Below are 16,830 nucleotides of genomic sequence, written 5' to 3' on the forward strand. Positions count from 1 at the left end.
GTTTAAAGTAAAAAAAAAAAAAAAAAAAAAACTGGTTATGAAGTCATGTTCACGGTGAGTCGTGGGGATCCAATCAAAAAAGCTTTACCGTAAACGTCATCGTTTTCTATTTTATGCGCCTTGACAAAAATTGGTTTATTTTATAATTCACGCTTCACGTATTTCATGGTATCGATATCAACAACAATCTTATCACCTTCGTTGACGAACTCAGGAACTTGTAATCTGGCACCATTAGTCAGGGTAGCTGTCTTATAGACAGTACCTTTAGCTGCTTGTCCGGCACGATCAATGACCGATTGCACAGTGTATGTATAGTTGGAGGGTAATTTAAAAGTGCATGGCTGTGTACCGTGCTCTGGTGTGGTGAGAAAGAAGACAGATACAGGCATCGAATCCTCCAACATGCTGACAGTTCCTTCACATTGACTCGTCTTCATTTCAATTTCCTCAAATGTCTCGAGGTTCAACAAGTGAATTTGCTCTCCTTCTGTATATAAGTATTGATAGGGTTCATCAGCTAAATTTAAGACTAGAAGCATAAAGTGAAAAGGTTAGCTTCGTTGCTATATAAAGTAAACTGTTGCTTACTTTCTAAGGTATCACTGGACTTGAAACGTTCATTGATTTTGCTGTTAGATAAAATATCTTGTAATTCCATCTGTGATAACGGTTCAGCTTAATAGTGCTTTTGAATTCTTTCTTTCTTTTCAGTACCTTAACAACAGCACCACCTCTACCGGTGGAGACATGATCTCTTGTCAAAACTTTCCATGCCTTGTCCTTTAATTGAACGATCTGACCTTTTTTAATAGATCCAACACTTAATTTGTAGTAACGTTTACCGGCGACAGACAAGGTACGAGGTTGTGCCCATTTTAAGGCAGATTGTCTAGCAAACGAGAGTAAATTGGCAGACATTGGGTTTGAAAAGAGCTGTCTTTCTATTTATTTTTTTGTTTTTTTTGCTTTTTGTTCCTGGGGGGTTAAAAAAACAAGCCACAGTGTGAAGGTGTCAAGATTTGGGGGGACCACACCCTATTTACGGGGATCTAAACCTTTTGGAGTACCAGTTTCTCTTTTTCTCTTGTTTAAAAACTTTTTTTTTGGAAAACATGGCTGAATTGTCAAACAAAATGGAAGAGTTGAAGCTCGAAGGTACTCCCGTCGAAGTAGCTGCCGTCTCGCAAAATGTCACACCTTGGGAAGTCGAGGGAGCTGTTGTCGATGGCGTTCAACAAGCCATTGATTATAACAAGTTAATTGACCAATTCGGTACTCGACCTATTGATGCTGCCTTGTTGGAGCGTTTCGAGACTTTAACTGGTCGCAAACCTCACATCTTTTTGAGAAGAGGCACTTTCTTTTCTCACAGGTAATTTGATATATCTTTTAATAGTTCTGTCATACTTATCACTTTAATTAGAGAACTTGGCGTTATTTTGGATCGTTTCGAACAAAAGAAGCCCTTCTTTTTATACACCGGTCGTGGACCTTCTTCTGCTTCAATGCATTTAGGCCATATGGTCCCCTTTGTGTTCTGCCAGTAAGCCCCCTTTTTTTTTTGTTATATCGCATGATGCTGACAGACTTATAGATGGCTTCAAGATGTATTCAACGTACCTATCGTGATTCAATTGACAGATGACGAAAAGTTCTTGTTCAAGGCCAACTTGACTGTAGAAATGTGTCATCAATTTGCTTTCGATAATGCTAAAGATATTATTGCCTGTGGTTTCAAGCCCGAAAAGACCTTCATCTTTTCCAACCTTGACTTTGTCGGGTAAAGTTTGAGTTGTTTTTTTTAATGTACACTTTCTGACTCACATTCCTTATTTAGAGGTCCCTTTTACCACAACGTTGTAAGAATTTCTCGTTGTATCACCTTAAATCAATCCAAGGCCACATTTGGTTTCAATGACAGTGACAATGTGGGTAAAGCCCATTTTGTTGCTGTTCAAGCCGCCCCTTCTTTCTCCAACAGTTTCCCTCAAATCTTTGGTGAAAAGAAAGATATCCCTTGTCTCATTCCTTGTGCTATTGATCAAGATCCTTATTTCCGTTTAACGCGTGATGTTGCCAAGCGTTTGAAATACCCTAAGCCTTGTCTTATTCATGCCAAATTCTTCCCTGCTTTACAAGGTCCTCAAACAAAGATGAGTGCTTCCATCGATACCTCTGCCATCTTCATGACAGATACCGCCAAGCAAATCAAAAACAAGATCAACAAGCATGCTTTCTCTGGTGGAGGAGCTACTGTGGAAGAACATAGAGCTAATGGTGGTAACCCTGATGTCGATGTTGCCTACCAATATCTTTCATTCTTCATGGAGAGTGATGACGAGTTAAAGCATATCCACGATGTAAGTTGTAATTTCTAGCTACACGAAAGGTGATTTCCTAATCTTTTTTTGTTGAATAGACATACAAATCTGGTGAATTAATGACGGGTGAATTAAAAAAGATTTGTATCGAAACTTTGCAAAAATTTGTTACCGATTTCCAAGAAAGAAAGAGCAAGGTCACTGACGAAATGATTGCTTATTATATGGACAAGAACAGAAAAATTGAAATCTAAATAACTTAATAAAAATCATGTGTAATGACTGGATGATCAGGATGAATGCTGGTTAAAGCAATTTAGTCGCAGAAGCAAAATATCATCCACTGCAAATATATAATAATAGGGTGTATCTGCATTAATATACCATTGCTATTTTCCTATATGCTGAGTTTTTATCATACAAATCCTTGCATATTCTGATTTGTAATTGCGCCAGTAAGGGTATTAATTGTGCTATTGTTTGATAGTACTCCCAAGTAATAATACTGATTCCGTAGTTGAAGAAGTATTTGATCCTTTATCCAAAGGTAAATATCCTAGGTATCAGACATGACCTTGAATATTTGGTTCTAAATTTTATATAGTATGAAAGACTCTGATATATCAAGGCATTAACTGCAGTGAATTAAATATTGGCTTGCTCAGACAAAGTTATTAGTCATACAGTGATGCCAAAGTATTTCAAAAATAGTTACATGTTGTTGTAAGGTATTTGGTACGAAATATACAATAAAAAGTAAAAAGAAGAATAACAAATGTGTTTACAGTGACCACCAAGCTGTGAAAGTGGACAACTTATTTCGAAATAATAATAAAAGGTTATTGCTTGGGATAACTTTAGCGACGAACTCAGTTCAATGCAGAATTTGAAGAAGTAATGTACAATCGAATCCTTAATTTGATGATCTATGATGGAAGCTAAATTCAAGTATAATTGATATCTTATTATATTAAATAACTTAGGAAATGTTTGCTGATTTTTGGGGCCCCCCTTTATAGAAAAAACTACTAGGTCAAATGTTATCTCAACTGATAGTCACTGCATTTGGATTGGTCTAATTGAAGTAGACCATGCAACTTTAGAAGCCCACAGACACAAAAAAGAAGCTAGAATAAGGAAGAGGAGTATTACATATTTAAAGCAGTTACAAAAAGATTGCCCGACAAGAAAATACGATCCGACGTTGTTTTAATTACGAAAGACTGTCAGAAATCGGAAAGGGGATGCTACTAGGATTAAAGGCCTCAACCACTCAAACTTAAAACTTGTGATCTCTCGATTGAAGCAAATCGCCAATGTTATGGCTCTGACAGTTGTTAAACACGGCTCGACTGTCCGCTGTACTTCAAGTTAAGTAAAATGCGTCTCCAGTATCATTGTCGAGATAACAAGCTTAAAAATAATTAAAAAGAGCACTGATGTTCTATAATAATGTGTCTTGCAAGATGTCAACGGCATAGTACTGAAAATCGCGATGCAGTCGCTGGTTCAGGTACAAAATATTGGACCGCGAACGGGGCAAAGGGCAATGGTCAAAACTTCACTACTATTGTGTTGTTTTAAGAAAAGCAATTAGTTGTTAAATAGAATAATAAAGCCCATCCAAAATGTCTTTTTCTTCCTGAAAGGAAAGCGAAAACGGCTACCTGCTAAAAACGGAGACCAATTTTTTTTTTTTAACTTTTTTATGCCTGGTCCTAGCCAGTCCAGGTATGATGAAAGCGCCTTAAAATCATGTGTAACCTAATACAAATGTGGGAGGGGGGGTGTTTGTTTAAAAAATTCTTTCCTTTTTTTTTTGCGAACCAAAATGTCCACTAAAAGAGCAAACTCAAGGATTCCTGCAGCCCCTTCTTTCCGTAACGACAATGCCTCTTCTGTTGACTCCAATGCAACAGGCAGTAGACAACGTCAATCCAAGAGAGACGAAGTACTGTCCCTGATTCTTTTTTTTTTATTGTTACTTATTCTTTTTTTTTCAATAGGCCATTAGAAAGAAGTTGGAATCTGAGCTCTCAAAGAAAAAGACAGGATCAAAGAGAGTTCGTCAAACCCGTAAAATTGCTGGTACAGTGTCGGCACTCAGACCTTCTCAAGCGTTAACCGTCAAGGAAAATATGTTGGTTATTGAAGCCTCCCAGTTGATGGCAGCCAAGAGAAGTGATTGTGTATTGGTAGTGGATGATGATGATCATTTATGTGGTATCTTTACCGCTAAAGACCTTGCCTATAGAGTTGTCGCCGAATCATTGGATGCCAGGTACATATACATTTGGAAATTATATGCATGTGGAGGAGTGGTTTGACTTAATACATAAATATCTAGGGATACTACCGTCGCTAAAATCATGACCAAAGGACCCATGTGTGTTACTTCAGACACATCGGCCACTGACGCACTTAACCTTATGGTGACCCGTGGTTTCCGTCATTTGGTAATTGATAAACATAAATAGAAATTACATGTACACAAAAACTTAAAATTTATTTTAGCCTGTTTGTAATGAGGAAGGTGATATTTTTGGTTTATTGGATATTACCAAATGTTTATATGAAGCACTTGACAAGATGGAAAGAGCATTTGGATCATCTCGTAAATTATATGATGCACTTGAAGGTGTAGAGAAAGAATGGAGCAACAGTCCTATTCAATTAGTACAGTATATGGAAGCATTACGTGATAAAATGGAATGTCCAGATTTGAATTCTGTATTGGATGGATTAGCTCCTGCTGAAGTTAGTGTAAAGACTAATGTTCGTGATGTTGCTCGTATGATGAAGGATTATCATACAACAGCTGTTTTGGTCATGGATCGAGAAGGTTTGGCCGGTATTTTTACGACTAAAGATGTTGTGTTACGTGTCATTGCTGCAGGTCTGCACCCTGAAAACTGCTCCGTGGTCCGTGTCATGACGCCTCATCCTGATACAGCACATCCTCAAATGTCCATCATGGACGCTTTAAAGAAGATGCATGGTAAGCATACCACTAACCCTATTTTTTTTTTCTTCTCAAAATAGTATATATTCACACTGTAATAATTGTAGATGGTCATTATCTCAATCTTCCTGTGGTTGAAAACGGTGATGTAGTGGGAATCGTCGATGTTTTAAAATTAACATATGCCACCATGGAACAAATTAACAGCATTGAGGGTAACGATGGAGAAGGACCCATGTGGGGAAGATTCTGGGATAGTTTTGGGGCTCAAGAGCAACATGATTCTGAATCACAAATATCGGACCCATTATCATCTCAATTATTATCAGCCCATTCTCAAAGTCTCGCTAACGGGAATGTGACACGGGCCATTTCACCTGAGCCCTCCGCTTCTTTCTCGCAATTGCATGGATTCTCAGAAATCACACCCAATGAGTCTGCAAGTATGGTCGCTAATAACGAAGAAGGTCGCTCATCCATGTCCGAAGATAGAAGTCATAATCAATTGGCAAAGGAAGACGTCTTCTCCTTCAAGTTCACAACAGAAGGCGGAAAAACACATCGTGTCGCTTCCGTATATGACAGTTATGCATCCCTATTAGAAGCTGTGCGTCAAAAGGTCATTGGGGAACATTTATCAAACACCGGAACAAAGAACGACGATCCTGCAGATTCTTGGTTGAGCATCTCTTATTTGGATGATGAGGACGACGAAGTTTTAATGACATCGGATGCTGATGTGTCCGACGCTGTGAAATTAGCTCGCAAAATGGGTCAAGATCGTGTCAAGTTGTTTGTACACGACGCTACACACAAGGAAGAAGAAATCATAGAAGATGTTCCTGTTGCCGTTGTCGAAGAGATCCCTGAGCCCGTATACGTGCCTCCTCCTCCCGTTATTGAAGTGACAGAAGCAAAGGTGGAAGAGAAGAAGACAAAGAGACGTAGCTTAAAGAAAGAAGTGGTCATTTCCTCTGATGACGACGAAGAGTCAGAAACAGAACAAAACACTAAACAAAGCCCTATTTCTGTTGCAGGTATACCCCAAGAATTAATATTACCTGCTGCTATTGCTTTCTTGGGTATTGTTATTGTAGGTGTCTTTGCTATTTCTCGTGTTAGCTCAAAAAATTAGATTGCCCTTTTATTACAACATATTGTTACTTTAAATTCGGACAAATGGAAACAAATAAAAAACATGTTCAGACTATTGTGAACCATTTGATTAATGCTAGTCAGTTATCCAACCCAGTTAAATAAATTCTGCTTGACCATTAACAAGGATTCTAAAGATATCTATTATAATTTAATGCTTCTCAGAAAAATATAGCGATTCGACACACTAATACAAAAGATACAACATGGATATCAAGTACACCCTGAACGTAATATATCACTTAAAGGCCGAATATTTTTCCTCAATACCCTCCTCCTTATAGCACACAAACTGTATGTGAAAGCAAAGCCGAACTTCCTCGTCTTTTTTCTTTAGAAAGTAACTATTAACGATATTTACAAAATATGAAAAGGAAGGAAGGGAAAAAGACAAAAAAAAAAGTGTGTGGCCGGGTTTTATTTGTAGAGTGATAAACAAGAACTGGTTTATGTCAGGATGATAGTATAATATACTTGCCATCACTGATACGACCACTAAATTTATCTTAATTATGACGGTATACAGAAGCATTCAATGTGCCATATAATACTTTTAAACAGTTAATGGGAGTTAAAGCTGGTTAATGAGATATGCTAAATTATTTTGGAACAAAGCCATCCTCTATCACAAACGTATGATATATCTCAGAGTGGCATTTTTCTCCCAAGGACTAAATTGTTGATAATCTCAAGGCATCAGCAAGCAGAATAAATGCTTATTAAACCGAGGCTCTCTCAAGACATTTTATTTGTTGCACCAGTTCTATGGTTCGACGCTGATCAAACTTGATCCTCCTTCACAGGTTTTTATTCATATATTTGGGGTAATTTTAAAAGAATTCTGACATTAAAGTGGGAATGTCAAATACAATAAGAGGTCTATAAAAAAGTCTCAGGGATAAACGGCGCAGATATTTACAGCTGATATCCAAAAACACAGAATTTGTCTCGTAAGTTTCAAAGAATGTATCTTGGTGTACAGGCTCTCCTTTTACATCAAAGTAGCCACTATATGATACACCATCTATACAAAGCCTGAGACCAATAACTAGGACTTCAGGGCTATAGGTTCCCCACAAAATATCGTCAAGACAAGTATTCGACATGTTGATGCGTATCACATTTGTCCCTGTCCTTTCTAGTTCATTACAAAACAAACTGTCTTCAATACTTAAGGATACCAAATTCGGAAGTTTTGTCGCAATCTGGGGTAGAACAGTGTCATACTGAATAACTGCCATGATCAACTCTAGTTTCTTTATAGATATGTTTGTCTCCGTGTCGTTGTCAAAGGCTGGGATCGAGATACCGTACAAGGACAGTGTCTCCAAATGGACACAAGATTGTAATATCTTGTTTAGACTTAGCAAAGTCACATCATCTGATTCTTTACAAGTGTCGAGTTCAGAGTCATCCAGATAATCACCAGGAAAAAAGGGCCCAAAATTATGTCGGGAATCAAAGCGTAATTGCTTGATTTTTGTCCCGTATAAATCCAAGATGTTATTGTGACGGATTTCAGAATCAATGGTATTTTTAAACTTGATTAAAATGAATAAGCTGCTGCCTCCACCTGCCCAAGCTTCGGTTGTTAAAAGCTTGCTGGGTGCTGAAATAGTTAACGCATCGTCAGTTGTACTATTACTACTTCTCTCACTATTATATTGCAGGTGAACAGCTATTTCAGGAAAATTACTCGACGCCAGAAATAACCGTAAAACTCTTTGTAAATTGGCATTTGTTGCAAATTCACCTCCAATACAAAATTTGCGGATTTTCCCCGTGAATTCAAAGAATTGTGCAAAGTCATTGTCCGAAAGATGCAGCTCTGTTAGTATTTGCGTAGCTTCAAAATGATCAAGTTTTGGGAATTTATGCATAAAATAGGCAGTACAGTTTTTTGTGTATAAAAAGTGTTGCCCATAGAAGTGCTTTATAAGGGGCCTTTGGATTACGTTTGTTAAATCAGATCCAGAAAATAAAATGTTTGGTGAAACACGGTGTTGATTGAGACTCTTTACATAAATTTGACATGATATCTTGGTTAATGTGTTACCACATCCTTCCACAATCTGATCGAACTGAATTGGATCTGTCAAACTGTAAGAGCTTTCATTTATAACATCATTGGGCTCAACGTGGTGATATTCTATATTCAACGTTTTTAGATGGACAAACTGTGGCAAACTTCGTCTGAGCACATCCCCGTGTGCTGAAAGTGCATCACCGTTTGGGTAAAATTGCGCTTGAATGGATTCTAAAGTGTTGGTGTGCAAGAAGGCTACTTCCAGATATTCCTGTATATGCTCTGGTTTAAAGTTGGGTAGCTGTTTTATACTTGTCCATTTTCCGTTAAGGTATTCATTCCCCATAAATGACCAAAATTCAGTCGTCATGATATTTCCCGCCAACAATTCAACATTGGGAAACAAAGCCGGTAAAGCGTCAAAAGACTCCTCCCAAGGCATGCCTAAATCAATACTTTTGGTGTACTTCCCCAGTTCGAAATGTGTGGAAAGGGTTCGTAGTAATTTTAATCGTTTGTCTTTGGACATGCCACCGTAATTTATGTGTTTATACATATATTTCTGAGCAGTATTATTCCAACCTCTACTAGTTAGACAGCATTGCTGTAAATCTCGTTTTCCACATGAAGCAATTTGCTCAAACACTTGTTCGCAAACTTCAATCGGTAGACTGGACCACGTTTTCATCTGTTGTACTAATTAATTAAAAGACACAGGGAATTTCTTTTTTTTTCCTTTTTTTTTTTTATATATATAGTCAGCAAATGTTAACAACAGCATTTGTCTCACAAAATAGGCCGGTAGGTTTTTTTTCTGGGGGCACACATGGAATTAATTTGTTTGACCTAGGTTTTATAGAATATCTATCGTTTAATTTATGCAATTGACTTCGATATTCTTCAAAGTTCACTCAAGACCTTTGTAAGTGACAGTTGATATCTCCTTATGAAACCACTGGTGATCATATCGCATTGATATGTTTTTAAAAGCAAGACCACATAACTGGGAGATTGGAGTTAACCAAACTCTGTACCTTTAACCCAGCCGCATCTGCTTTATTGATCTAATCGAAAGTTTGCTTCTCTTTTTTTGTTTGTAAGTGTATCTCATGATTGCTGTGTATGGACAAGAGCAAATGATATGAAAATGCTAAAATATTTTCATTGTACAATCGGTAGTTGTTGATACATCATTAACAAAAAAAACAACCGAGCTATTTTCAGAAAAAATAGTTTAATAAAAACGTTTCCCCTCCCTTAGTTTTGAGACGTGAGATTTGATGAAAACCAGTCAGCTAATCTAACAAAACTGGTATCAATACCAGCATCTTTGAGGTGTTGAACGGAGAGATGAGAATTTTCAGGTCTTGAAACTGTATTAAAGGATGTTAACAACAGCTTATACTTTATGTTGAATAAATTCTTGTACCTGAAGCGGCCTTATCAACTGTGTTTTGAGGAGTAAGATGATCAATTGGGACGCTTAAAATTTCACCCAGAATTTCTATTTATAAAAAAAAAACTGTTACGACGAAAATGTTCTTCGCATATTGATTCTCACTTACCGCAAACTTGATATTTTGTAATGCTCTCTTGACCAGAGAAATGATAGATACCCTTGATATGCTTATGGTCTCTGACCTTTGCAACTAAGGATAGAAAATTTATTAATAAATTTGTTTTGTGCGTACAAGTGCGATTGTGTTACCTGCCAAATCCTTGAGCACACGAGCAACGTCAACAACTACACAGCATCGTTAGGTCTTCCTTATTTAAACAAAAAAATTTAATATATGGTTTACATACCATTAGTAGGGTAACGACTAGAAACGTTATCCACTGTGGAAGGCTTATCATGATTCTACAAGATAATCAGCAGGTGATATTTGATACTCAGCTAGTTAGTTAATGCTTACCATAACAACATCGATCAAGATGTTGATAGCGGATTCGCCATTATATTCAGTGGGACCGTATAAAATAGGGACACGGAGAATAACAGCTTCGGGATATTCACTCTTGATAGCCTCCTCTCCACCCAATTTGGTCTCACCATAGAATTGCAAAGGGTTAGGCTTATCGTCGACTTCATAAGGTGGTGCGGTTCCGTCAAAGACATAATCTGTACTGATATAAATCAACATAATTCCCCTCTTTTTACATATTCTGCCAAGAGCTTTAGGTGTTTCGACATTTAACTGAGAAGATATATAAATACAGACATTCTTTTTGGGAGGGCAATAAAGGAACTTACGCGTAATACACCATCATGATCTTGCTCTGCTACATCAGGTCGGCGTTCGGCGGCACAGTGAACGACAACTACCAGAACAGCTTGTAAATAAAGAAAAATAAATTCGTGAATTATTACAAACCATCGGGTTGGAACTCGTCAATAAAGTTCTCAACAGCAGCAGAGTCAGTTAAATCAAGCTTTTAGTGAAAAAATAATAACAGAATTAAGCTTTGTGTTTTGTGTTTCTTTTGTTTTAAAAAAAACTTTACCTTGACCAATCCATCTTTGGCGCGAGAATAGGCTGTACCGATAACTATCACAAAAGGAGAAAGTCGAGTTAATAACAAGAATAAGTAAAAAAACAACAGCTTACCTTCACACCCAGCGTTCTTAAATTCTCTGACCGTAGGTCTTCCCAAGAGACCGGAAGCTCCAGTAACAATAACCTTCATTTTTTTGTTTTTTTTTAATAAAAAAGGAGAAAAGGGGTGAAAAAAATAATACCCCCAAAACGTGTTTTAGCGGGAAAACACCGACGCAGTTTTAAAAAGCATAGAGGAGGGCAATGACATATGTCGTCACATGAGGAATTCTCTTCCAAGCACTGGCATCTATTCATTAACGTTGTGAAATTTTTTAATGCTGCATTAACTTGACCTCTTGGAATAACTATGGTTTAAAACAGAAAACTTACCCGCAAATTTGACATTTATGGCTTGAAATAAAGGAATTAAAACCGCGCTGTGGCATAATTTTTTTAAAGTTGCATGCGATCATATTAAATGCACCGACTCAACATGCCGTCATTTTTTTTTTTAAAAAAAAGAAATTAATTAAATTTATTGTATACTTCTTCTTCTTCCTCTTCTTACTACTATGGAAAAAATGAATACAGAAAATAGACAAGAAAAGTTAGACTCGACTACAACTAAAGCAGCAACCAGCAGCATTCCCGACTGGGATCATGATGTCCAAGTCATTCCTCGTCTTCAAGTAGTTGATGAGCACCAAAAGTTCACGTAAATTTTTGTATTCCATGTAGACGTTAGTAAAACATTAACAGACTAGTATAGAAATGATCTCCCGGAATATATGAAGAAATGGGGTTTAGCCGAGGCAGGGTTTAAGTATGATGTGGTCGCAGTATTTGGGTCCCAGAGTACCGGAAAAAGTAAAGTACTATGGTCTTTGAAGAAAAAATGACAAAAGACTAACAACAACAAAAAGGTACTTTATTAAACAGATTATTTGGTACATCGTTTGCTGAAATGGATGAAAATCAACGAAAGCAAACGACAAAGGGTATCTGGCTTTCACGTGGACGAGGTATGCATGTACTAGTCATGGATGTGGAAGGAACAGATGGTCGTGAGCGTGGTGAGGATCAGGATTTTGAGCGTAAATCAGCCTTGTTTTCGATGGCAACCAGTGAGGTGATCATTATTAACTTGTGGGAACATCAAGTGGGTCTATATCAAGGCGCCAACATGGGTTTATTAAAGACTGTATTCGAAGTGAATTTACAATTATTTCAAAACCAAAAAAGGTAGGCCATTATTTCACGTGCTAAATACAAAAAAAATTACTGAATCATCATTATATCATGCCATTTTAGCAAAGAAAAAACTCTATTATTGATCGTCATCCGAGATTTTGTCGGTTCCACTCCGTTGGAAAATTTAGCAAAGACACTAAAGGCGGATCTTGAAAAAATATGGGCAAGTTTGGCAAAGGTTGGTTATTTTATAGAAGAGAAGTGGGAGTATTATGTATTAACAGCATGTTATAGCCTGAAGGTCTCGAAGATTGCAAAATTACGGATTATTTTGATTTCATGTTTACTGGTTTACCACACAAGATTTTATTACCTGACAAATTTGATGAGGAAGTAGCTAAACTTCGGTTAAGGTAACAAGAGCGCATGACGTATTTTTCAAAAGATTTTATTTTCGAAACAAAATTTGGTGATAATTAGATTCAATGATCCTCAAGACCCTAATTTCGTATTTCGACCTGAATATCACAAACGAATTCCCGCTGATGGTTATCACATGTATGCTTCTAGTATTTGGGATAAGGTTTTAACGAACAAAGATTTGGATTTACCAACACAACAAGAACTGTTGGCTCAGTACCGATGCGATGAAATATCAAATGTAAGGGAAAGACAACTAATCAGCTACATAAATCTTACTATTTGTCTGCTTTTTTTTTTTTTTAATTAAGGCCGCCTTTGAAGTGTTTAAAGAAAGAATAGCTCCATATAAATCAACTATTCTTGAAAAACACCAAATTATTCCCGAATTGGGTGAAAAGATGAAAGAAATAAGACAAGAGGCCGTGCAATCGTTTGATAAAAGTGCATCTCGCTATAACCAAACTGTTTATCAAAAGAAACGTATCGACATGCTTGCAAAACTAAATACTCAATTGGGTGTTTATTTCGTTGGTCAGTTAAATAACTTGCACAAGAAAGCAGTGATCCTATTCGAAGAAACCCTCCAGAAAGGATTAAGAACACCAGGATATAATTTTGCTAATGTTGTTTCTGCTTGTTTGGATGAAGCAAACACATTCTTTCTAAATGGTGCCAAAGGTAATATAAACTTATGCGCAGTGATCCTTTCAGCAGAAAAATAACGTTTTATTTGTTTATGTGTAAGCCGTGTTGTTACCTGAAACCGATTGGTCATATGCTCATGAACAAGAACTGTTGGCGCAAGACTTCGATGAGATCTCGTCCAAGGCTCGCACAACAGAATTTAAAAAAATGAACAAGGCACTCGAGAAACAAATCGAACTTGAACTTGCTGATCCTGTAGCACTTGAACTAAATCGACCAGAAGAGCATATGTGGCACAAGATAATTGACATCTATAACAACACTGTAGCTGATGGTGAAAAGCTTTTAGCCAAAAATGCAAAAAGTAAGAGACAGGCTTTTTGTCTTTTGTCACGTTCTAACTTCTTCGCCTGTAGGTTTTGACTCTTCAAAGCAGGAAATTGAAAAGTCTGTGACCGATCTCAAGAGACAAACGTGGATTGTTCTTCGTAAAAAAGTAGATGAAGAATTAGCGGATAATTTATTGTTGTTAAAATTACGAAATAAGTAAGGATAACCAGAGATAAAATACCAAACTTATGGGTACTAACGTTAAAAAGATTCGAAGAAGAGTTCCGTTACGACGAAACGGGAATTCCTAGAGTTTGGAGCCCCCAAGATGATATTGACTCACATTTCAAAAAGGCTAGAGATGAGGTACCATATCCAGGTTTGACAATAATTATTTATGGGGACTAATCTCGAGTATTAGACGTTAGCGTTGATCAAAATATTCTCAAAAGTTAACCTTAGTCAAGATCCAGAATTTAATGTAGAATCAAATGATGACTTCGACTTCCAGCGATCACTTGTTATTTTAAGCGAGGCAAAACAAATTGACATCACAAACAGATTTAAGCGTGAATCCGATGCTTTTTATCTGGAGGCAAAGAGATCAATCGTTTCTACCACAGATAAAATACCTCCTTGGGTAATTGTCATGATGATAGTGTTAGGTTGGAACGAATTTATGGCAATCCTTAGAAGCCCCACATATATTATTTTAGCTATCTTATGTGGAAGCATCCTGTACATCATTTACTCCCTTAACCTTTGGGGTCCCGCAGAAAGAATAGTGTCAACAGTGACAAATGAAGCCACAAGAATGATTAAGGACAAGTTAATGGAGGCAGCCAGCACAACTGATCAAGGGAGACAACAATACGAAATGAGAAATATTAGAGAACACCATGATTAGTAATAATAAATATCTATAAATAAAATAATCCCAATCAACTATAAGTGTTTGGACTGGTTTTCTTTTTTTTTAAAAAAGTTTTTTTTCGTTTTCATTTTAAATAAAAAAATAAATTGGTGGTGATATGGTTTTGCCGACAGTAATGGATACATAGTATCTACCTTAGGCGTAGGAATATATCATCCAGAAAGTTTGAAAGCCAGAGTATCTTCACCGAGTTTGTACCGAAGTACGCACTCAAGGATCCAATAACATCCGACCCATGCACAAACAATCACTTATTCAAGCTTGAGTTACTTCAGGATATACACAGATAAAGGATGAAACGATTCTCCCAGAAGATACTAATACCCAAAGGTACTTTCTCCTCAAAACGAACCATTTCCTATGCCCTATAGTAGTAACGTTTATTTTTCAGAAATGCAAGCTAAAGAAAAAACAAATGAATTGTCGAAATTCTCCTCTTTTTATAGACAATCGTTGAAAAAAAATTTTACGCTTTTAAATTTTTCAGTCACAAAAAATTAATTTTTTTTTTTTGGTTTAGATCCCAGCCTTTTTTTTTTTTTTTTTTTTTTCAAAGTGATATGACGTTATAAGGTTAAAACTTGGATCACTTGTTAAAGCAGGATAATGTTCAAAGCTTATTCAGTAAAGCTGAGAAATCTTGGTTAATTTAATAATATAAATGGTGATTATAAAAAAGTAAATTGTAGGTTACTAAAATAGAAATTGGTAGAAATCTAAAAAATAATTGGTCATTGTTAAATTTTAAATTGACTCAATTGAAACATAGCTTTGGCACTTTTAAAATTGGAGCATTTTATCTTAACAGTAACTGATATATCGCTTAGAATGGCTGAAAAAAGCACTAAGTTTACTTACACAGACATTGCTGCAGACGTCTGCAATTCTTTGAGATAAAGTCTGCTCGGTCATTACAGATTTTCGCGCTTCACCTTGCTCTTTACAAGAGCCCAGAAGCTCTCAATTGCGTTTAGCTCTGGGGAATACGGAGTCGAGTACATGATTCTATGGCCTCTGTATTCGATATTTCTTATCGTGTGATAGGATACTTAAATGGTGAAGTCATTCATAACATTAGTCCAAATCCATGATGTCAATCAGTTCGTTCATAAAAATGCGACGAACTACTTTCTCATTTCGAGACACTTTTGCTTAGACATCTTTTTTTTTTTTTGCATGTATAGATGGAGACACTATATGGTCACCTCAGTTCTTCTTATTTATCAATACATCAATCCCAAAACGATTCAGAATGTGTAGTATCAAGCAGAACTTAATATCCAAAATTTTAAAATATAAAAACAAAAAACAAGATGTCTGATCAAGCCTATCCTCATAATAAATTACTTTTAAACAAATAAAAAAGGCCCACCAGTTCAAACTCTTATGTTTAATAAAGGTTGCAATGTGTCCTAGCGTCCTAGCAAAACAAAATTGTCTAAATCTAAAGACCATCTGCACACATTTGATAATGCACTGATCTATACCTCAGATGTTTATATCACTAGCTTGATTGAAATGGAAGACTATCACAGAGCTATATATATTACTTTACATTCCCCCCTCGTGAGCCCAATCTATTGAAAGCTTCTGGTCCATTGTCAAAAATTCGGTCAAACGAAGTGCCTTTACGAAAACAAACCATTTGAAAATCAGGGTTGCCGAAGCTAGTGGAAGTGTCAGTAGAAAGACCCACTTGTACAACGTCGCCAATCATTTTGTTAATAATTTTAAAAAATGCTTTAATAAAAAATCACACCAGTTACTGTTTTGTAATCTTTTAAGAGTGAACTTTTCAAATGTAAAAACGAACTTTGGGATGGAACCAATGTATCTATAACCATACTACTGGGAACAATTTTCAATGACAGCGTTATATATTGACATTTCGTTGAAAAAGCCTACTTCAGCCATACGTAAGAAAAAAAAAGAAAAAGAAAGATAGATGGCAAAAAAGTCCAACTAAATGAAAGGATATAACAGAACACTTTTTGAGTTACTTGATTTCCATGACTACAGCGGTTTCTCATGCTTTTCTCAACCATGCACCGAACATTGCTATATATATTAATTCCAAAAAAAAAAGTATCCCAGATAATATGGCAACCCCTCCCAAGTAAGTCGGAACATGGTAGTCGTCTATCTGCGTGAAGTTTAGACGATATGGCATGTCAATCGACGTAAATATTTTTCTTCGACTCATGTGTAAACTATCACATGATTCTAAAAAATATATTGACAAAATACGGAGGTCTAGACATTTCCCATTTCTCGCCCAAAGTATACAGTCTCTATAATTT

General features: G+C 36.5%; 6 protein-coding genes across 6 annotated transcripts; 3 read left to right on the forward strand and 3 right to left on the reverse strand.

The window, feature by feature from the left end:
* Positions 1-9: 9 nt before the first annotated feature.
* Positions 10-660, reverse strand: EV154DRAFT_526148 (uncharacterized protein). Its single transcript, XM_051603363.1, has 2 exons — positions 640-660; positions 10-553 (listed from the first exon to the last, which is right to left on the reverse strand). Exon 2 carries the CDS (start codon positions 540-542, stop codon positions 141-143), a length of 402 nt encoding a protein of 133 aa, XP_051452327.1. The 5' UTR covers positions 543-553; positions 640-660; the 3' UTR covers positions 10-140.
* A 228-nt stretch (positions 661-888) lies between these two features.
* EV154DRAFT_67749 (uncharacterized protein) lies at positions 889-2,687 on the forward strand. Its single transcript, XM_051607727.1, has 5 exons — positions 889-1,375; positions 1,427-1,546; positions 1,598-1,783; positions 1,841-2,363; positions 2,423-2,687. Exons 1-5 carry the CDS (start codon positions 1,116-1,118, stop codon positions 2,576-2,578), a joined length of 1,245 nt encoding a protein of 414 aa, XP_051452328.1. The 5' UTR covers positions 889-1,115; the 3' UTR covers positions 2,579-2,687.
* A 1,435-nt stretch (positions 2,688-4,122) lies between these two features.
* Positions 4,123-6,569, forward strand: EV154DRAFT_606724 (uncharacterized protein). Its single transcript, XM_051607556.1, has 5 exons — positions 4,123-4,275; positions 4,331-4,605; positions 4,672-4,780; positions 4,839-5,322; positions 5,394-6,569. Exons 1-5 carry the CDS (start codon positions 4,156-4,158, stop codon positions 6,419-6,421), a joined length of 2,016 nt encoding a protein of 671 aa, XP_051452329.1. The 5' UTR covers positions 4,123-4,155; the 3' UTR covers positions 6,422-6,569.
* A 643-nt stretch (positions 6,570-7,212) lies between these two features.
* Positions 7,213-9,258, reverse strand: EV154DRAFT_526153 (uncharacterized protein). Its single transcript, XM_051603364.1, has one exon. It carries the CDS (start codon positions 9,153-9,155, stop codon positions 7,272-7,274), a length of 1,884 nt encoding a protein of 627 aa, XP_051452330.1. The 5' UTR covers positions 9,156-9,258; the 3' UTR covers positions 7,213-7,271.
* EV154DRAFT_526155 (uncharacterized protein) lies at positions 9,227-11,179 on the reverse strand. Its single transcript, XM_051603365.1, has 10 exons — positions 11,077-11,179; positions 10,973-11,016; positions 10,843-10,900; positions 10,722-10,789; positions 10,384-10,665; positions 10,274-10,328; positions 10,176-10,211; positions 10,033-10,116; positions 9,897-9,971; positions 9,227-9,840 (listed from the first exon to the last, which is right to left on the reverse strand). Exons 1-10 carry the CDS (start codon positions 11,153-11,155, stop codon positions 9,725-9,727), a joined length of 897 nt encoding a protein of 298 aa, XP_051452331.1. The 5' UTR covers positions 11,156-11,179; the 3' UTR covers positions 9,227-9,724.
* A 387-nt stretch (positions 11,180-11,566) lies between these two features.
* Positions 11,567-14,924, forward strand: EV154DRAFT_526160 (RHD3/Sey1). The gene is made up of 11 exons (XM_051603366.1): positions 11,567-11,722; positions 11,777-11,874; positions 11,931-12,249; positions 12,319-12,436; positions 12,493-12,611; positions 12,679-12,859; positions 12,930-13,299; positions 13,367-13,630; positions 13,683-13,812; positions 13,866-13,962; positions 14,018-14,924. Exons 1-11 carry the CDS (start codon positions 11,580-11,582, stop codon positions 14,501-14,503), a joined length of 2,325 nt encoding a protein of 774 aa, XP_051452332.1. The 5' UTR covers positions 11,567-11,579; the 3' UTR covers positions 14,504-14,924.
* Positions 14,925-16,830: the final 1,906 nt, after the last annotated feature.

This window comes from Mucor mucedo, assembly GCF_025094135.1.
Source record: "Mucor mucedo strain NRRL 3635 chromosome Unknown EV154scaffold_148, whole genome shotgun sequence".
Classification (NCBI taxonomy): domain Eukaryota; kingdom Fungi; phylum Mucoromycota; class Mucoromycetes; order Mucorales; family Mucoraceae; genus Mucor; species Mucor mucedo.